This window comes from Hoplias malabaricus, chromosome 3 (assembly GCF_029633855.1).
Source record: "Hoplias malabaricus isolate fHopMal1 chromosome 3, fHopMal1.hap1, whole genome shotgun sequence".
Classification (NCBI taxonomy): Eukaryota; Metazoa; Chordata; class Actinopteri; order Characiformes; family Erythrinidae; genus Hoplias; species Hoplias malabaricus.
Window position 1 is genome coordinate 55,638,957 of NC_089802.1, and position 22,292 is coordinate 55,661,248.

General features: G+C 39.2%; 1 protein-coding gene across 5 annotated transcripts in view; it reads right to left on the minus strand.

Moving 5' to 3' along the window:
• Positions 1-22,292, minus strand: part of lrp8 (low density lipoprotein receptor-related protein 8, apolipoprotein e receptor) — a 183,206-nt gene that overhangs the window by 108,079 nt on the left and 52,835 nt on the right. For all 5 annotated transcript variants that reach the window (XM_066665571.1, XM_066665570.1, XM_066665569.1 and 2 more), the window contains exon 3: positions 277-399. In XM_066665571.1, coding sequence (XP_066521668.1) covers positions 277-399 — 123 coding nt within the window. The remainder of the gene's footprint in view (positions 1-276; positions 400-22,292) is intronic.

Sequence of the window (22,292 nt, forward strand, 5' to 3'; positions counted from 1 at the left end):
TGTAGCGAGAATTTTCCTCCCCATGATTCTAAAGATGTATAGTTTAGTTTTTAGAGAAGCAGCCCCAGAGAGCAGTGAGAGACACACACAGTACTCCTTATTACAGGTCAGAGGAACATCACAATGACTTTGAAGCTGTAATTTTAAGGTAAAAATTCTGCATAATTTTAAATGTGGAAATGCAATTTCTGATTAAACAGGTTTTAGGAAAGATATATTTATACCAGGCATAATTACTTCCACACACGTCCACATGACCCCACCCTCATTACTTACTGCAGGTAGAGTCAGCTTCATCTGATCCATCTGGACATTCAGGCTCCCCATCGCACCTCCAGCGAGCTGGCACACACACTCCATTCTTACAGGTAAAGTCTGTCGTAGCACATGTCTTTTTTGCTGTTCCAAAAGAGAAAAGAGACAAAAGAACATGATCACCATATTTAAGTTTTCATTAAATATATCAAGAATACAGCAAATCTCTGCTGACTTCTGCAGGTCTCACAGTCACTGCACATTCATACATTTTAGAAAAAATGTTATTGTCTGAAAAACACTTCAGGGATTTCTAGCCACTATGATGTGTCTATATTCTAGATAATCCACTCTGCGAGTACTTTAACCTTAGGAAAATTGGAACATTTTACAAACTCACTGCTTGAGAGAATGCTCCAATCCCTTGACAATAGCTGTCCTGAGACAGAAGGGGAGAGGAACTTGCACAGTAAAAGCCATACCTTTGCTTCATGCTTGATTTCCAAATTACAAATGACAAATGCCGTGTGGCTAAGTGCTTCTTAACTGTCTTGTTCCCTCACGTTAAGCTTTTTTTCAAACACTACTACACACTAAACTCAACACCAAAACTGGAATGTAGGTTAGCAGTAGAATGAATGTATGAATGGATATGATTTAGGACAGATATAGTGCTACTTGCTAGCATGAAAGCTGGTATGTGTTTGGTTACAGCTATATGTTTTCGCTTGAGGAGAAGTTTTGACCTGAACGGTGACTCCTTTGAGAGCCATTACAGCTCTAAAGCAGTTATATATGGAGAGAGTGAATTGAGCATGCCTATGAATATGTGGGTCTTTCTATGAGTTTGTGGAGCAATATATGCATCAGTCAGTGATGGCATAAAGATTCAGGCCTGTTCAAATCTGCATCAGTTCTATGAACTGTAAACTTAGTATGCACTGATTTAGCTCGCCATGTTTAAATAAATACAGCCACTCTGGAGAACCAAGTTCCAAAACGTCAAAATAGTGAAAATAAATCACCAAGCGAGGACAAACTACACTGTAACATCCTTAAATGGACCAAATATTAAAAACAAAAAGTAAAAAAAAAAAAAAAACAACCCACCAGATTTTACTGTCAATTCCTTAAAATAATAATAATGCCATGGTCAATAAAAAGCCAAAAGGGGCTAACAACCTATAACAAACTTTGAATTCTGGTAAATCTGGGGAATCAGTCAGAAAATCCTGGCAGTCCTTGTAATATGGAGAGTCTAGCTACACCACTCATACATGGTAGAATATATACAACAAAATCAAACAATACAAACTTATTTATCATTTGAAATACAAAAAGTAATTCCATTCATCATTCTAAAATCAATACATTGCTACAGACCAACATCCTTATTCAAACAGCTATGAAAAATATTCCTAGGTTGTCCTCATCAATGGGTTATGAACCCCATGGCCTCAGCCTCCCATCAGAACAAGAGGATTTCATCTAAGCCCTTGCTGTCTCCAGCTCTAAAACAAGAAGAGAGATTTTAGCACTCAAAAACAGCCCAGACAACACCCTCCTATCACTTCTTATCTCCATCTGAAACCAGGACTGGAGGGTTAGGGGTTCAATTCCTCGTTAGACCACAGAAAGAGGAGGTCAGCTAGCATTGAGCCCCTGTTAATTACCAAAGATCCTTCACCAGCCTTATCTGAAGGACAAAGCCTGACATGACCTTCCTCGCTTTCTATACCAACACATTTGCCCCGTTCTTAAGAAAAGGCTTCCGGACTACACAAGCACTGCAATATGTTTTTAATTATCCAGAACAGCAGAAAACGTAGCCTGAGGCATAGCCAGATGCTGTTGATTTGGAGAATGCACAGAGGCTGGTGTGACTGGTGGGGGTACCTCTAATTTTGTAGGTTTTAGAAATCACCAACGTGTAGAAGTGTTGATTTTATTCATTTATTTTCCCCCGGTAAAAATGCAGAGCTTGCCTCCAATGTATGCACTGTTTTTTTAGCAGCAGCTGCACTGATGACTTGCTGCATGCATTCCAGACTCAAAGCATGAATTCTATCTCTTATGCAGTTTAGGGTAAAGTACATATTTGTTTACCAAAATTGTTTTCTTTTACATACTAGACAAATACAAACTCAGCAGCCTAATCTAGACTACATATGCATACAATACACAGTACACAGTACAATCCCTTCATACAGAGTGCAGTCATGCACACAATCAGTGTACATACTCAAATTGTTCATCCCAATGAAAACAAATTTTAATTGTCATAGGTCTATCCTGAGGGAGTAGTGTGTTTGTGTACATGCGTGTGTGAAAATAAACTAAGAGGCTCTGGCATTTTGTAGTGTCCACACTTCAGAGGTCACAATGATTGCTGATGGACGGTTAGTCTGTGATGTTTATCCAGTACTAAGTGTCCTCTTAGCATTGGCTTTGAGGAAACTATGGACCACGGGGCCCGGTTGCCACACTCCTGCTGCTGAAGGTCAAACTCTTTCAATTTCCACACACCATTTCCTCCAAGCCTACAAATGGAATGAAAGGCTGTAATCAAAAAAAGATCACAAAGTTAAGGCCTTGTGTACAAGCAGCTGCAGAATTGCTGCTTTCAGAGCAGTGTTCCCCAGTGGAGCTGCTACCTTACACAAGTAGAAGTAGATGAAGTCTTTGGCTCTTGAGTGTAGTGGTTGACCAAAAAAAAAAAACCCCAGAATAAATATAAACACCACAATTAGAACATAATAAAAAAATACAATAAAAGAAACCAAATTAATATTTTATTAAAATGCATAAATGACAAATATTTATTTGAAATGGGTTACTGATATTTAAACGTGTATTCATTCATCAAATTTTACTTGAAAAAAGGGAAACAGAGTTTAAAGTGGCCTTAAGTATTAAATTGGCCTGAATATTCAGTGATTCTACTGTAATATTGCAGTGATTCAAGAGAAACTGCTTCACAGCAGGTTTCTGTCAACACTCTCTCAAAAGTTATTGGCAGAGAGGTGTTTGAGTGATGGTCAGAAATGCTTCCTATCTTCCTTCTGTTGTAAAATACTACAGGTTGTTTGTGATGTGTACAGAACCATTTTGTTGCAAAGAGAGGTCAGTGATGTGCTCAAGGATGTGGCACAGCCACTATGGCTGACTGACTGGCTTTATCAACTTCTGAGAGCTCATTTGAGATAAGAGGAAGCCACTCATTACAGGACAGCACAACCCCAATAGCACGCTCATAGACAGTCAAGAGGAGATTTGCTCAGTTTTATCCCATTTACTCTTGCTACCACTCAATTCTTTAGCTACACATGAAGCCTCACCAATCCACACAGAGGAATGGCAAAGCACAAGGGCATATAATGTTTCAGTAACAAATTACAGAGAAAATGTAAATGTATAACACATCTAATAATGGAATCTTGGGTGAAAACTACAATCAGTAGTTTACTGCATTGTGATTAGTTTGAGTGTACACTGAAATACAGAGCTTGTACTTAAGCAGCTACTATCAAGTGTTGAGCTATCTAATGATGTTCTACTGGTGTCAGCTTTGAAGGATCTGGTCGTTGGCTTTATATGTTTGGGAGGATGGGAACAGCATTACAAAATCATATTATTCAATATAACCGCACTCCATACATCATAAACACACAAACATACAAGCAGTGTGAGGCCAAGATTCACTGCCTCCATGCTGATCACCACCCATTCAATAGAAATTACATACGATACCGAAAAACCTGCACCTGTGTGGAAATTTCATGTCGACTGGACCACCAGAAAGGCACCAAAGGTTTGTATATATGTTTTAGCTTTTTATGTTTTTTATTATTACTTCTTTGTATTTAGAGATATGTGTTATTTTTAGAAACACATGAGATATGAGAATTCTTGCTGAGAATGATCCACCACCCAAACCCCAAACCATACCTGCTCTGTGGTGGTCTGTATCATTGAAGGGCAGGGTGAAATGTTGATAAGAAAGTATGTATACAAACAGGTGGACTACTCTGTAATTGTAGAACTACAAGCTACAAAGTGCTCTTATTGTCAGTGGAGCTGATATAATGGACAATGGATGTATCCATCCAGAGATCGTTCAGAGCGTGTGCATGTGTATGTGTGTGTCTGTGTTTTTATTTTCCTCCTCCCACATCTTTATTTGTGTGTATGTGTGTGAGACCTTACATACAGAGACACCAAGAGGAAAATAGGAAGAAGCATGTTGATTGGATTAAATCATTGCAGAATTGAATCTCGGGGACATAATATGCACCAGTGGAGACACATGTGCTAGTAAAAATAGAGGAGTGTGCCTGAATTTATAAATTATATTATGCTGCCAGCGAACTGCAAAGAATGTAGATGTAAGGATATGGAGCACCAAGGCAGTATGACCCCCTGGAGAGATGACACACACACACACTGGTAAACACACACAAACAGAATGAAATATCAAAATCATGGATCCCATTGGTAGTGGACTTTTTCCCCAAAAGAAAGATCATAAGTGAAATACGCAGTCAAAGCCACGGCTGTGCATTTCTGCTTTGAAACCATTGTTACAAAGGCAGTCTAAAAAGGCCAATCAAGACAGAAGGGTCTGTTATGTCATAAATCTAAAGAACCAATCCTCTGAACTTGCAGGGCAAGGCTTTTGAGCTAAGTGAGGTCAGTGATAACAAGAGGTAGGGACAATTGCATGTTCATAGATCCCCGTGTACTGAGTGATGGAATGAATGTAGAGTTATATATAAACCACTTTTAACGCATTTTCCTTGGAAATAATTTCCAAACATGCAATTTTGCTAAACAGAGTCAAGATTTTAGAGGTTTAACCATGTGTCTGTTGAAGCAAATCACACCATTTCTGCAAAATATGGGAATGTCACTGAAGCATTCTCTAAGGAATGAAATGCATTAGGCGGCACAGTGGCGCAGCAGGTAGTGTCGCAGTCACACAGCTCCAGGGACTCCTGTGAGGAGTTGGTGTGTTCTCCCTGTGTCCGCGTGGGTTTCCTCTGGGTGCTCCGGTTTCCTCCCACAGTCCAAAAACACACGTTGGTAGGTGGATTGGCGACTCAAAAGTGTGAGTGAATATGTGTGTGTGTGTGTGTGTGTGTTGCCCTGTGAAGAACTGGCGCCCCCTCCAGGGTGTATTCCCAATGGTTGCGCCCAATGATTCCAGGTTTTATTAAGGATTGTCCTTACTCTTTGAGTGCATGCCTGTGCACAAAGCAAGAGGAAAATAAAAAGAAACTTTAGCAGTGTGTGTTTGTGTGTGTGTAAAGTTAGACTTGCCAACACAGAAAAAAGAGAAGCTCAACTGCTGTATAAAACAATAAACAACAAGGTGGCTAAGGTGGCACTCAGATTAAGCGTCAAACTCAGGTGAATTTCACAGACCCAGCTCAAACCCAGACAGGAGGAGAAGAGATGAGACATTTCAAGTGTGGCTTTGCTTTCTAGCTTTGTGTTTAAAAACAGGTTAAGCTGCCTGTTTTGGTGCTGATTCTCATAAACCTCATTATCTTCTTGAGCTGTTATTTTTGTTTACTTTCTCCCAAGACTTGAATGTGTTTGGGGTGGAGATAAGGGAAAAAATCCCCAAACAAACTGGCAAGCCAGACTAACATATGCATTTCTTGTCTGTTCCATAAGAGCCAAAAAGTTTACAAGTTTAAAAAAAAGCCCAGTGTCTGCACACTGGCTACAGCAGGCTCCACTGAAGTGTAAGATCACAGTTTCACGGGACAGAGAGGAACAATATGCAAAAACAGATTATAGTGAATATTTTAAGGCAACTAATATTAATAAAAGCAACAGCAGTGTCAGCCCTGCCTGCACAGTAGGATTAGATAAGAATAGTATATAATAGCCCAGATCAACTTTAAGCTGCACTGCTCTGACTGAACTGAGAGCACTCTGGAGATGAAGAAACAAAGAGAGAACAAAGCATGGAAAACAAACCCAAATGCTCTTATTAGGCACATTTCATCTCCCTCACTCCATCTCTCCCTCCACGGACTGTCAATTTCTATCCTTATAGGCAGCCAGGAGCAGCACAAACACAATGGCAGTGTGATCATTAGTGTGCATGAATTTATGCTGGGTGCTGAATTGAACTCTGATCGCATTACGCCTGGAGTAGCAGAGCGCAGACGCCATTCTCACTTCAATACGAATTGATCCATAGTGAGTCGGGGGGGGGGGGGGGGGGGGTGAAACAAATAATAATCCAGTCCTTTTTCTTATTTCTTTTTTAAATTTTGTGTAGTTCACCCAAGGGCCACTGACAACAGCTGAGGAAACCGTCCATAGCAGTTGCTTTTGTTGTTTTCGGCAAGCTGAGTGTGTAATCAAACAGATTGCGTCCGGGTGTGTCAAAGCCAAAGCACATTAGAGTCATGGGTTTTCTCTAATTAGATGACAAATAAAGAAGCTTTTGAACAGTGCGTGTGGGTGCTGCGGCAGAAGATGTGGAGGAGTGTTGAGAAGCCACTGAAGACTCAGAAATTCAAACATGACAGTCTTCATGGTATCTTCCATGTTCATAGCACTCGTCCAGTTACTGAAAATATGCTATTTATAAAACTCTTAATAAAGGGGACATATTATACCCTTTTCCAACAAGTTACCACAGATCTCTGGGGTCTTAATATTTTGTTTGTGACATGCTTTTGCCAAAACACTACAAGGATCTTCTGACCTTTTCTAAAAAGCTATGTTCAGCATGATCAGTTTCAGCCACTGCTGAGAACAAGCCTCTGTTTACCTTCAAGTGCCAGGGCCCAGATGTGAAGGGTGACAAACAGATACTCTGGTTTTTAGTCACTTTCCTATTGCACCGTTTCTTCTCCATATTTAACCGCTACACTTATTTCTCCTTTCAGTGATGAGGTGGGAGGTGCAGGACGAAATTAGAATTTACCTCATATCCTCAGAGTGCATTCCATCTGTTGCTCTGGATACTTTGTTAGCCCCATTTCACATGGTTCTTCAATGGTCAGAAACCCCATATTACTACCTCAGAACAGATATTATTTTGTTTGTGGATCATTCAGCGCTGCAGTGATACTGATATAGGTGTAGACCTTACATAATCGCATGATCACGATTACTTGAGCTAACCGCAATGATTTGCACTAACCGCGATCATATATTTTATTTCAATCCCAACAATGATTATCAATTAAGTGTATTTCTAAACAAATGGTGAGACAAATGAGTAACGTGCTTTAGGCTGTACATGTCTCCTGCTTATACTTCTGTCAGCAGCATTTTTTTTGATACACTTTGTAAGAGTATGTGTCTTATTTAAGCAACTGTAAACGTGACACATTGCGACAAGGTAGCACAACTTGTCAAAACAGTCGGATTTGCTATTAAACCATGGCTAATACAACAAACCTGAGAAATCATCTGCGGATCCACCACCGCCGTTCACTGAACCTGGGAAGACAACGGCATCAACAGATTTTTCACGGCAGCTGGCTATTCCGGAGGCTCTCAGATGAGTATCTTAGGCTACGTTCACACAACAGGTAAAAGACTACCAAATCTGATTTCGTGACCAAATCAGATTTTTTGTCTATATAATATGACTTATATCTGACCTCAGTCTGAACAATTCACACTCCTAAACTGACCCACATGCACAAAAAACGATGCTTCAGGCGCTGACCGGGAGGAAATGTCTGTTTCATACAAAGCACTTTCATTTTTTAAATGAAGGAATGGGACTGGGGTTTTACTGTAGCGCTATATCACAAAACCTCCCCTTTCTTTATTCCAAATGAGTTCTATGTTTAAAACTAAGTATTAATTAAAGACTCTATAGAATATTAAAACGTGAAATGATTTTTCTTTCACTCTAAGCGCAATTTTCCGGGGTCTCTCACAAACACGAGTCTCAAAAGAGAAGACGAGCACAGACATAATGAGTTTAATATTTCCAGGAGCCACATATACAGCTTCATACCGACATGAACAATATCTGATATAGAACTACTAAAAGAGAAGGTCTTCTCTTGTTTATTCTTTCTACACATTTCCACGTGTTTTTACCTGGATCAGGACTTTCACAAGTTTTTCGTTTCCCAGTAGTTTTTACAAAATGGAAATACTTTGACCTGACCATTTCTACCTCCTAAACACCTCAAATTAAAATGAATAAAATGCTTTGGACTGTAGTCTGGAGATTCTCAGCAGCCGGAGTGGCTTAAAAGTCAAGATGAATTCCGACCTGGCCTTTCAGACAGAATCGAATTTCCATAGATGGACATGGATCATATAAAAGTGGCCCAAATCTGATATGAAATGTCAGATTCAATGCGATTTGTGCTGTTCACACAGCAACATGAATGACACATCCGTGTCACGTATGACTGGGCCTCTTTACCTGCTGTGTGAACATAGCCTTAGTATTCCTTGCCCAGAATATGCCAAGCCATTAAATAACAGTTGTTTATGCCATAGTACACTTGATATGATTGTTTGCTTATTTTGAGAATTTGCAGATATCATTTTCAAACATACAATTTTAATTTAGCCCCCTCCAGGGTGTATTCCTGGATAAGCGGTTACAGATAATGAATGAATGAATGAATGAATCTTAATTTAAAGACAGGATAAGTGTGTGTACATTATTATGCTATCATTAAGCATACAGGCCTATTAAAATACTGGGGGTGTAAAAAAAACAGACCATTAAATCATTAATCGTAATTACTTGAATAACAAATAATCATCAGTTAAAATTTCATGATCATGACAGCCCTACATAGGGGTGGTGTTTTAGTGTATATTGCATTGGTATAAGTGGATCAGACAAAGCAGTGCTGCTAAATGAACGGGGTAAACGGTTTCTAACAAAGTATACAGACCAACCGATGGACCTGGTCTTTTCATACATCTTGAATATAAGGGTTATTTTCTGACAGATGTTATACAGGTGTAAATGCACCCAAGATATGCATTTAAGAGACTCATTCAAACCACTTCAGTGGGTAATCTAACACGCATAGATAGCCAGATGTTATGGAAGTGAACATGCATACTTCTACGAGTCTGAAGCCACATTTGCCATTCGAAAATCCCCGGAAGATCACTGCGCACATGATCCATTACCTCCAAACGAGGCTAATCATGGAGGATGTACATGGTTTGCCGGACAAAATTAAAAGGTGATCAGCATATTGCATGACACAAAGCAATCAGATTCCAAAGTGAATAACTTCAAATCTTATCAGGAGCAATTCACACACTGGTCTTAAGAAACAACTAAAGTATAAATAAAGTACGTGTCAAAATAAGCTTTTTTGGATCTGTATTCTCACAGAGACCAAACTTCAGAGACCATCTTTTCCTGCCACAATGAGGGGCGTTTAGAGGAAAGCAATTAGCACTGGGTAATGACCCGATGTGTGTATACACTGCAATTCTAGACCACTAAAAATGTTATGAATCAAAAAAGATACTCATTTAGGCCAACAGAAAGCCTGCAACAAAACAACAACAATTTATTATTCTTTTGTACAGCATTTACGCAGAAAGTTAGCTATATATTTATTCATTAAACCACAGTAACATTTTCTGTTGCTTTTGTATGGAATTTAATTTGGTCTTTTGCATCTTCATTATGTTTATGATAAATAAATGATATCACAATTTTTTTCTGTAATAAATGTAAATCAGGCTATATATCAGGATATATAGAGTTTAAAATGCATGTTTTTTTATATGACACCACTGGTAACTTTTTTCTCTGTTCCAAAAAAAATCCAAAAAAGGAATACTGAATATTAAGTAGGGATGCACCGATACCCCTTATTCCCTTCCGATATCGATATTTCATGTTCAAGTATCTGCCGATACAGAGTACCGATACCAACTCTATCTATCTTAATTACTAGATAGGTGCTTATAAATCAAGATATTTATATTGCTATACTTACAGATTTTATTTTGTTAAAGGAGGGTTATGTACTGTTAACAAAATAAAATAGGCTTGAATGAACAACATTTACCTTTTATTAACTGCACATTAAAAATGTTTAAAGTTAAATATTTCCACAATGTAGTAACAAGCACAAATAGGAAGACATTGTCTAGCCTGACTGAACAGCTTTTTACACAGTCATGAGGACATTTGTCACGACTGTGAAATGCACTTTAAGGACTGCTGCTGACCTGTGTTAGCGTGCTTCTTTGTGGTTGTTTGAATGAAGTCAGTGTTCTTTGGCATGCCTTAAGCTGGGGTTATACTACATGACATTTAGCCCGATTCTAAATATTTTTGCCTTGAAATCGCGTTACAGACTAGTCGTAGCATATCAAACGTTTGATTTTTTCTACCGGACTTTGGACTTAGTCGCGTAGTGTAAACTCTCCACCAACTCAACTCTGAATTAACGAGTTCCTTCAACAGCCAATGAGAACAGAGCACAGAAAGTAAACACAGACGCGTGACACAGACTACAATATATTAAATATTACTGAATGCACATGACCCCAAATAACGAGTATTACCTGTAGGAGAACATAGTGAGCCACAAAACACGCTGTTACAGCCTTTATTCCAACTGTATTGTAATTTTCCATTCAACCTTAACTGACGCAACACTGGCACGCACTACCGGAGTTTCTGAACCATTTAAGGCTGAACCTAGCCGCAACTATGTGCTATTCTCCTAACCTCCAGCTCCCGCTGCAGTTTGTAAAGACCGCGCTGACCAAGTTTTCTCATCCACGACCAATTTTTACATTTTTATTTCTTTGTGAATCTATACAAACAGCAGCGCAAACAATAAGCCCCTGAGACTTGTATGTCCACATTTATCTGTGTCTCCTAGGAAACGCGAGTTGTGTGTTTGGTTGGGGAATTTGGGGTTGTTTAGTGTGTTAAAATCGAGAAAAACAGTCATGTATTGTGAAATACCCAGTCTGTTTACAATCTGCTCCGACTTAAATTCGAGCTGCACCTAGAGTCGTGCATGCGCTCCAGTATCTGCTTCATGGGGTGTGTCCCAAAATGTGCCCTGTGTACTTCATGTAGGGAATCGATGCTCTCTGTAGCCGATAATGTGTTAAAGTGTCAGTACGGTATCAGTATCGGTGTAGTACTAATATTAAGCTACAGTTTCAAGAGTGTGTGATGAAATTTTACAAAGTGTTTTTGTCATACCTCCCATATCGATGAGAGAGCAGTCCAAGCTTGTGGTGAGCCATGCCACAATAAAGGTCATGTCATTTTGCACTTGTCTTCTCGTTAGAGGTAAGGCACGCACATGCATGCACACAGACACAGACTGTAAAACGTTGCTCATAATCTTACACACACACACACACATACACAGTGCCCCCCACACATATGTCATTTTTTAATCACATCAAATCAAATTTATTTGTATAGCGCTTTTTACAACTGATGTTGTCACAAAGCAGCTTCACAGAATTCCGGTAAGACAAAGCTTTGACATTAAACGTAAAAATGTAAAGAATGTAAAGATGTAAAAATCCCCTGGTGAGCAGGCCAAGGGTGACAGTGGCAAGGAAAACCTCCCTCAGCTGAGTAAGAAACCTTGGGAGGAACCAATGCTCACAAGGGGTGACCTATCCTCCTCTGGTCAATCTACTGGTAATATCAGAACATGAACACTTTCCTGAATCAGTGCTTCCTCACTTTCAACACTGGACATTGACAATATATCCATTTCTACCTGTTATTTATGGGGTAGGGTAGCGAGAGTGAGAGAGGGGTGAGAGTTAAAAAGAAAGGTCTCAGTAATAAAAGGGGCTTGGTTTTGTTGTGGACAGGAAGATGGTGTTTAAACTATCCAGCTGAGAATCGCTCCATGGGTGAGCATGATCCCCACTGACGGAGAGGGATGTGGTCAGAGTGAACACTAAGACAAATCACCATGGGTCTCCTACTGACACACACTGCAATAGCCTGTAATAAAAAGCTTTAGATGAAGGAAATCAGAGTGGACAGTGGAATGATATGTTTTTGTATCATAAATCCTGTCACAATATGTATATAATTTGAATCATGAGTCAATATTGTGCTTGCATTTTATATATGCATTACTTTATATATGTTAAAAAGATTTAGGGTAAGTATTAATCAATTTAATAAGCATGTTCCACATCTTGTAATTGTGTAGTTGTATTTCCTGCCCAGTCTTAAGCCCTATTCATCCTGAAATCATTTTTTCAGGGTGCCAGTCCATGGCAGAGCCTGACACACTCACCCATTCACTTACTCACTCACACACTTGTGGGCCATTTCAATAGCCAATCAACCAACCAGCATGTGTTTCTAGATTTTTTTTAATGCACAAGACAAAACATCACACAGAAAGTGACAATAGATGTTGTGAAGCAAAGAGGCCCCTACTGTGTATACTTGTTGTGCCACCATGCCACCCACTGAGGAAGTGCCAGGGCATTATTATTTGCAGATTTATTTAAACTCTAGAAGTTGCCTGCTTGTACTGGATTATAATCTATCTGGATAGTTTTAGGTAGCCAGTCAAATTACATAATTTATAGGGCTTTAGATGCATGTATCATTAGTGCTGAGTGATAAAACAATATCAGTTTTTAGATTATTCATTTTTACTCAATAATGATAACCTTTGGCTAACAGAGGTCAATAAACCTTCATTTCTATTCCCCGTTAGCACCGCCAGCTGCATGCTATTAGCTGTGTATACTCATGCCATTACGGTAAATGAACAAGAGAACGCAAACAAGAAAATAATACGTTTCCTTCAAGTGCTTGTGTATATGTATTAAATATATTCATTCATTCATTGTCTGTAACCGCTTATCCAATTCAGGGTCGCGGTGGGTCCAGAGCCTACCTGGAATCATTGGGCGCAAGGCAGGAATACACCCTGGAGGGGGCGCCAGTCCTTCACAGGGCAACACAGACACAGACACACACACATTCTGACACTTTTTGAGACGCCAATCCACCTACCAATGTGTGTTTTTGGACTGTGGGAAGAAACATGCACATGAACATGCAAAACTAAAAACGTTCAAGCTTTCCCATAGTTTCAAGTAGTGATTTTTGGCATTTTTTTTATAAAATCGGCATCAGCCGATATATTAGCGCAAGAGGCTGGTATTTACACAATGCACACAGGCAATACTGTGGTCAGCTCCATCATTCTGGCCGTTAGAGAGCTCCTTGTGTCCATTTTGCCATCTTACAGACAGATATCATTGACCACAAGTACAGGAGTACAAGCCTCCAACATGTAGCTGCATGCCGTCTCATCAGAGAAAATGGTATCAATTATTTTCTCATCTTCAGCTCTCACTATTTGTTACTTGCTGCTCTTTGTAACATACACTCAATAATCTGCATCATAAACGACTGAGTTGATAATTGTAACCTAGAAACCCAACGTTATTTAGCCTCTTAATTCGCTCATTGTACCAAATTAAAGCTTAAAGTCACTGATTTTCATTGATTTAATCATTTTATATATAATCTCACTCAATAAATAAGTATATTTGCTGTTACTGGAAATTGTTATGAAAAAATATTAGTGACAGTACAGATTTTCTGATTTTTCATGGCGCATTTTTTACATATTTGAGTAATGTGTACATATCATACACCAATCGAACTCTCAGGATCACGAAGATATACACTAAAATGTAGGACTAAGGAATTAAAGCCAAAAAAATAAGATATTCCAAACTTCCTCATCATGACAAAACCGCTGCTTCTCGAAGCCTGAAGAGCCCACAAGCAGCTCACACACAAAGTTAGCACAGCAGCACTTACCTTAGATAGTCCCCTTCAAAACGAGACTAAATCTGAGTCAAACTTCTCCATCAAACCGTTCGTCAGTAATCCTCATGTTTGTGTCTAGAGTACTGGCCAAAAAAATCTGAAAAAATAGTACACATTTTCAAAAAATAAATCGTGATAATGCCTCTAGTTTATTCACTGCCTGAGGAATGGGAATATCGACTTTACATATCAGCCATCGGCTACTACTGCTGTCTAAAAATCGGCATCGGCCATTAAAAAACCCATATCGGTCGATCACTATTTACAAGCACTGTTCTAAGCCTTCTATTGGGTTAAGTGCAGTATGTTTACAGTTCAGCACTTAGTAGTGTTTATTTATTTATGAATTTATTACTTTAAACTATTCTTAATGTATCTTTTTACTCTTTTGCTTAAATGCTTGAGAGGTGGTAATGCCCTAGAAAAGGATGCTTATACATATATATATATATATATTATTTATTTATTTATTTATTTATTTATTTTTGGTATATTAATGAACATGTATCACAGTCAATCAATATAGAAAAACTTATTGTGATACATGTTACTGTGTCACTTATGTGTCAGTGAAATTTTATATATATGTATATTATACACACACACACACACACACACATTTTCCCCACAAACTGCAGACATTAGTGAACATAGCACAGCAATACAAAACACTGACCTATTGGTAATATCTTAAAAAACAAAAAACAAAAAAAACAACACTCTTATGTGGAATCATATCAGTTAATGTTAGCAATCCACTGATGTACCATACATATTGCTGTATGCTTTGAAAAGAATCTGTGAATTTAGAAAGATGTAGAATACTCCAATATGATTATGAACTAGTAATAATTGATGGGCTCGACAGGGGTTTACGAGGCAGTAATGAAACAACAACAACATTGCTACTGTGGGAGAGCATGCTGATAAACTCCATCAGATCTCAGTATGATGCCTGTGAGGACATGGTATGTTTGTGCGTTTTTGTGCACGTTCTCCACTCGAACATCTGCTTCACTGCCCACTCACGTCCTATCATCACAGTGTGTGCGCAAGCTCAGGACAAATTGCCTTCGGCTTTATTAATGCAAACCTCTGCACACATCTGTGCTCTATGAGCTCTGTGTGTGTGTGTTAGTGTGTTAGTGTTTTAGTGCACAAAAAATGGAAACTACTAGGAAATGCACAGATAATGTGAGATCCCAAGGGAAAGAAACATGGACATTTAACCCACTGACACATGGAATAATATGAAATTTGGCCTTCAACACTGCTCTTAAACAAAAATGGAATTTGCATAAGACAAAAACACTGAGATTACAAATATTATTTTGTTCAGAATATAATACACAACTCTCGCACAGCCCTAGAATGCTGGCTCCTATCAGCTATTTTCCTTTGAAATTTATTTGAGTATTTCAATTATGTTTCATTTTACTTCTGTGTTTCTGATTTTTTTACACTGTTCTTCAGCTTATACCTTACTCAGATTTATGTGTAAACCTAACTAAACTGAGCTGACGTTCAGTGATCTAATTTTTGGTCTTGGATTATAATATAGAATGCTTTGATCTGATAATAAGTATTCATATTAGAGCAATATTAGCACAGAACAGCAGACAGATCTTGGGGTTAACCCCCACCCCTTTGCACTAACACATCTGATTTGTCTTGACTACCACCCCCACCCCGCCCCCCACACACACACTCTCTCTTTCCCTTTTTCCATTCTTACTTCTCTCTGTGTTCTGCCAGTTTCTGTTTGTCTTGGTTTTTCAGCAGCAACAGCCCTCACCATGCAGTGCCATCATTATTTACTGGCAGTCACTTTGTTTGTGCATGCGTGTGTGTTATGGGGGCTGGGATATTGCTCTCCCCAGCCAACTTTGTTTACAAATAAGTAAACATGTAATCAAACTGACTAACAATGCAGGATGGAGGGCTCTGATGGAGAGCATGCTACATGATTACTTTGTTCAACCCTAAAAGCAATTCTGAAGCAGAGGGTTGAGATACACATACACACCTTTTATGTTCCCACAGAGTGACTGCTCTTCGCCTGAGCAGATTGGCTTTTATTGTCTGACATTACAGCTGTAATCAGCAGAATATGGCCAAAGAAGCACTTTTTATATGAGGTTAAAAGACTACACTGTAAAACCGCACATGAATCCTGCATCCTCCAGTTGGTACATATGTATTTGTTTAATGTTTATGGTCTTATGCAGCATCATAGACAGGTGTGATAGAGAACAGGGAGCAAGCAACTTTCAGACACAGTCTTAAAAACATAGGTGCTACAAAAAGGTTATTCGAGTGACGCCTTTCAAGAACTATGTTTGTTTCCATAAAGAACCATTTTGCTAATACATTTAAATGGGTAAAAAAGACTTAACATAGGGTGATGGATATTTAAACCATTTTAAACATAAAAGGTTCCTCACCATCACATCTCTTAAACATTGTTCTTTATGGAACCAAGATTGGTTCTTCTATGCCATGGCTCAAAGTACCTTTATTTGTACTCTAGTACCTTCTTCACTAAAGCCCAATTTATACTTCTGCATTGACTCGACGCAGAGCCTACGCTGTAGGCTACACAAGAGCCCTATCTCGTCGTGAGCGTTTATAATTGAGTTGGTGTCTGCTTCACTCTGCAATTACATGACCACACCACTAGGGCTGAATCTCAAACATCTTCCTCTGTAGTACACAATGTAGTGGTGCAGTAGAATTACATTTATATATCTTTAAAGTGCACAGGGAGTAGGTTCTTGACTGGGACAGAGCATAGTTTACATAAGATGCCAGGAAAGTAACTAACACAAAGCTGGCATGTTTTTCCCACGTGGTATCACTTCTCTGTGAGTTATTTTTTTTTCCCCTGGAGACCTCAGTCATTTTCCTTGAAGCCCACACCATGTCTGAGAAAATCTATAAATGTGCTGCTGTTTGCATCTCTGTGTGTTGAGCAGAGTAGGTGCATAAACAATGTCCGTCCGACCTCTGACCAATCACGGTCGTTGCGGTCTGCGTCAATACAATTCATAGTTACTTTTCTGGAGAGGTGTGCGCCAGGCTACGCCATAGGGTTCACGTCGACACGTTGCCTACGGCATAGGGTCGACACAGAAGTATAAATTGGGCTTAACTGTCAAGACAATCGCATTTCTCCAGTTAATCCCTCTCATGTTCTCATGAAGTTTATTACATGCCATGAGACGAATGTACAATGACTTGCCACTTTTTCTGTAGTGCAACAAAGAAGTGTTATTTCAAGGGAAAAGCTACTGAAAATTTGACATCTTTCAGTTGGCTTCTGTGAATCACCTAGCTTTGAGAAAGGCTGTGCCTGTCAGAAGATCACAGAACAGAGAAGACACCTCTCAGAAAGTACCAGATCCAACTTCAAAAACAAACAATGAAATTAGTTTTAGCGTTACTGTTGTCTATGGAACATATTGTAGTATAAAGGAAATGTCAAAAATGCTCTGTAGATCCTGTCATTTACATGTCTTTATGATTGCTATTCTAAAGATGAAAGGAGATAACACGTGTTTTGCTGAAGGGTAAAGAAAAGTTTGCTTGAAAGAGAAAGTTTGAGAATTTTCTACCCTCAAGTTTCATACTCCACTAGAACACCATTTCAAAAAATCTTAACCAGCACTGGTGTGTCCTTTATGGGCATTCGTAGCCTAGAGTAAAAAGTTAGAAGTATGTCCTTGATTTCAGCAGAATAAGGGTATCCTGCTGAGTTTGGCCCAGCAGGTTGCTCTACACAAACACTCTCTATACAGCTTTAGACCAAGTTCATTCCTATCAATGTTGATTTGTACCCACAAGGCGAAAGTATAGAAAGCTCAGGGGAAATATATATGTTTATTTTTTTAAAAGCCCAGATCATCTTTCTCCCTCCACGAAAATGACCTGGAGTTACCTCTCATTGTGCAAGATGATTAAACCAGCGTGGGTATAAGCATACTGACCGAATGCAAATCTGTTCACTTCCTCTCTCCTGCATGTTTTCCAGTCACCTAGGCGTATCCAGGGCTACCCCTCCTATTAAAATACAAATGTACACCCCCCACTCCTACTCTGTGGCTGTCACAATGTCACACTCCTCCCTGTGCTTGCTGACTTACCCTTCACTGCGTTTCAGAAGCGACTGACATGGGGTAAACACAATCATGGGATGCAGTGGTGCACAGGGAAAGCACCCAACGAGGAGTAGTTCTAAAACTCTGTGTGTGTGTTTTCCTGGGCAAGCAGAGGAGACATGTTCAGTGCTGTTCAATTCCGCAGGGAACTATGAAAGCGCAAGCAGCAGGAAGCTTCTTTGACATGACAGGACCAGGGCATGGGACGTAACCTAGCAGTGGGGCAAAGCAAAAAAGGGACTTGCATCTGTCAACACCCACATTACAACTCTTCAGTTCACTGAGAAAAGCAATACCTTTCCCAGTTCAAAACTCTTGATAAAGATCCCCTTTCTAATGTATCCTCCGTGATGTTTCACACTCTTCCACCAAACACTGTAATTACACAGAAATTCAATATATTTCCAAAACAACTACTCCCTACCCCCACCTACATAACCCTTTACACACCCTGCTGTTATGTTTTGTGATACAGTGTTCCCCAGGGGCCCAGTGTGGGTCTTGCCAATTTGGGTTTGGCCTCCATCAAAGCAGTGAGCTCTAGGAGGGAGTCTCTCTGATCACTGCCTCAGCTCCTGGCAGGTGAGGGAACCCTCTTTAATATTTTAGCTGTCTGGCCCTCTGCGTTCTCTGTTCAGTCAGCTTAAGGCTGGCTAGACCCTGTTGTGATGTGATAAACTGCTGCACATGCTCAATGAGCTGCTAAAACACTCAGAAGCTTAAGCAGCCTCAGCTTTGTGACTGCAATTAATGACTTTCGCTGATAGGTTTTTGATGTTTAAGCAAGCTATTGCTGGATTTTGTAACTATACATTGCAAAGACTCAAATATCTATGCAGAGAAGGCTAAATGCAAGAATACAAGACTAATAGACAAGCATTAACATGTTGAAATTAGCTCCAACAATAATAGGGAAGAGCTGGTTGCTTCAATATAAACACACGTGCCCTCGTAGATTCAATATGTGATAATTATGAAAAAGAAATGTCATCAATTCTATCGCTAAGCTGTATTAAATCACACTAATATTACAAAACTGGGATTTCAAGACTGTTGCAGAAGTTCATAACTAGAGCAAAGTGCACTTTTCTGCAGATAATCTACTTGCAATACAACATGCAATCCTATAGGCTACAATGTTATAGAGTGCTCGCAAAGAGCCTGAGACCCAGACAAAAAGAACATAACACATTTACAAAAAAAAAAAAAATCAAAGTAAGGAAATATGAGCAAAAGGTTTTATCTTTTAAATGCTACAACTTTATTGTACATCCACAATGTTTCGTTTCCATATCAACCACATCACAACAAATGTATGCAGTATGTCACCAATCACTGCAGTAACATCCTTACATTTTCCCCAGAGTATTTCTATAGAATATGTTTGATTTCATTAGTATTCTTCAGAGCCAACACTATTCCTCCATCTGGCCCCAAAGTGCAAGGTTAGCACAAAAGCAGGCAGGCTTTCAAAGGAGGGCAAACAAAACCTGACACTTCTCCTATGAATGTGCACCATTCTTAGCTTCATGAAGCCAATGCTTTGCACTACTGATTGTAGTCTATGTGTTTAGTCTTGAATCCTGAAAAAAAAAGTATTTTAAGCTTAAATGACCAGTGATATATAAGCAATATAGTCAAAATGTGAGGGATCTTGGATATAGTCTGTTTCCTGAGCTAATGCAGCTCCACTTAACTCCAACAAGAGGTGCCTGAAAGAGAGCACAGAACTCTAGAAAAGAACAATAAAGTAGAGCAGAGCACAAAGTGGAGAAATAAAAGAGCAGAGTGCAGCAGCAGAGAGCAGAAAGGAGAGGAATGGGGTGAGCCAATGCCTCTGATGAACAACATTATCCTCATGGGCCTTCGTCCCAGCCTCTAGATCGCTCACACCGGAACACAGTGTGCCTGTGCTTGGCTCTGACACCCCATGAATAAGAACGAGGGATCTGGAGCAACACAATAACTGCACATTTGGTGTTTGTGCCCCCCCTCACCATCACCACCCCCACCTCCTCGTTGGTGCTGTTGCATCTCGTGCTTAAGAGCCCCATTCCAACTGACATATAGCCCAGGCTGGTGGTGAAACTGGCTTGATGGAGGCAGAGACCAAGGCCTTAGAAAGACTTTAGCCTGTTGTGGGAATAATTTACAGCCATGCCACACTTAATTTCCCTCAGTACAGCTAAATGCACTCACTACAACATTCCCCAATCCAGTCCTGAAGGGCCTTCCATATTCTTTAACCCATTCAAGATATGTGATTCTTTTTTGGTAATTCACAGTATCGCTATATTAAATGCAGTTCATTGCAAATTCTAATATGAACCAAGTAACTTACCCGAATCTACAGCACCGAAAATCTGATTCAGATTTGATGTGTTGAATTATAAATTTTTTTTTTTTTTTTTCTGTGATTCTGGCCATTCACAGATCATCAACATGTTATTCTGTGGAGGAAATAATAATTTTGGTAAAACAAAAACACATGATGGCAATATTTAATCAGGGTTACATCAAGCATACATAATGCATAATTTCAATATTTAGCAGTATAATCACTATATTGAGCTTTGTGTATCTTGTCCATCTTACTTTTTACTATATTACTATGCTAGAAACTAAAAAAAGAACAGAAGAAATGGCTGTAGAAAGATTCAGGACAGGAGTGATAAATCCTGCTTAACCTCATCTCCAACTAACAATGGCGTCCTACTAAAGATGCTGTAAGAACAGAGATACAAAATAAACATACTATTAAACAAACAAACCAAACAGTAGGCTTGTTATCTCAAAGCATGTAAAAGCAGAGAGACAGGGGGAAACGGGGAGAAAAAAAAAGTTGTGAGCCTTTGTTCCTCCAGGGATTCTGCTGAAGCACTGGACAGTCCTTAGACTGTATCAGAAAGCCACAGTAAGCCATCTGAGGGCACGGACGCACACACACCTGCTTTAACACATTAGCACTGACACTGCCTGACCAGACTGCTGGTGGGGAATCCAATATGACATTACACTGCTACTTTTTTTCCTTTTTTTTCAGGCCTGTGTTTTGTATCTGGCCTAATAAACCACTAACCCCTGTGCCACACTGGCTCAATTGCATCAGGAGAAATTGCTTCAGCGAAAGCCAATTATTATTTTTGGTTCAACAGTGCTTAAGAGACAACCCAGCATAAAAACATCTGTTAGTGAGAGACAGCCATAGAGAAAGAACTACAACATCAAATATTAAAGGAGCCAGGCAAGAAATCAAACTTGGCTGTTAATCAGAGGACTTCGTTCTATCAATAAACACTAATGAGGCACATTTGTATTTTTCCTAACATATTGCAAAAAATAATGAGTCATGCCTAAGACATCTTGTCATCATTTACACCATACATACATGAATATTCCCCAAAAGCAATTTTGTACACAAGCATGGTGGGTATATTGCAGTAAGAGAATGGTCTGATGAAACATACAATGAGCTGCTTAAGTCTAAAGTCAGTGTCAGTCCAGCTCTTTAACAGCAGCAATGTCTGGCATATTGACTTTCCACTGAATGTCCTACAGGGAAGAAATATAAGGTTACTTTTCCCATCTTCACTAAGGCATGGAACAATCCCTCTGTTCCCTGCCCTTTATTCATGGCCAGAGCTTATCGATCTTAATTGTATATCTCTAGTATGTATGGAGAGAGCAGGGAAAAGGGGAGTAAGGAAAAAGGCTGGATTGGAATGAAATTCTGATTTAATGAAAGGAAGCTTAGTCTTGGAGTACTCTGAAGATAATTTGCTTTAAGAGTGAACATTATGCTAGTCCATGCCTAAGAGGATCATGCTTATTACATAGAAAGGAGAAGGAGAGGGTGAGAGAGAGAGTCCATTTAGGCTTTATAAATTCTCTTACACAAAAAGTGTTAGAGAATTTATAAAGCGTGTTCTATAAATTCAGAGTATCAGTATAATCCATTATATAATCCATGCTAATAATTTGCTAACCGTTTTAGGGAGTGTCACATCTGAGGTTATATAAAGAAAACAGCAGCTCATTTTGATCAT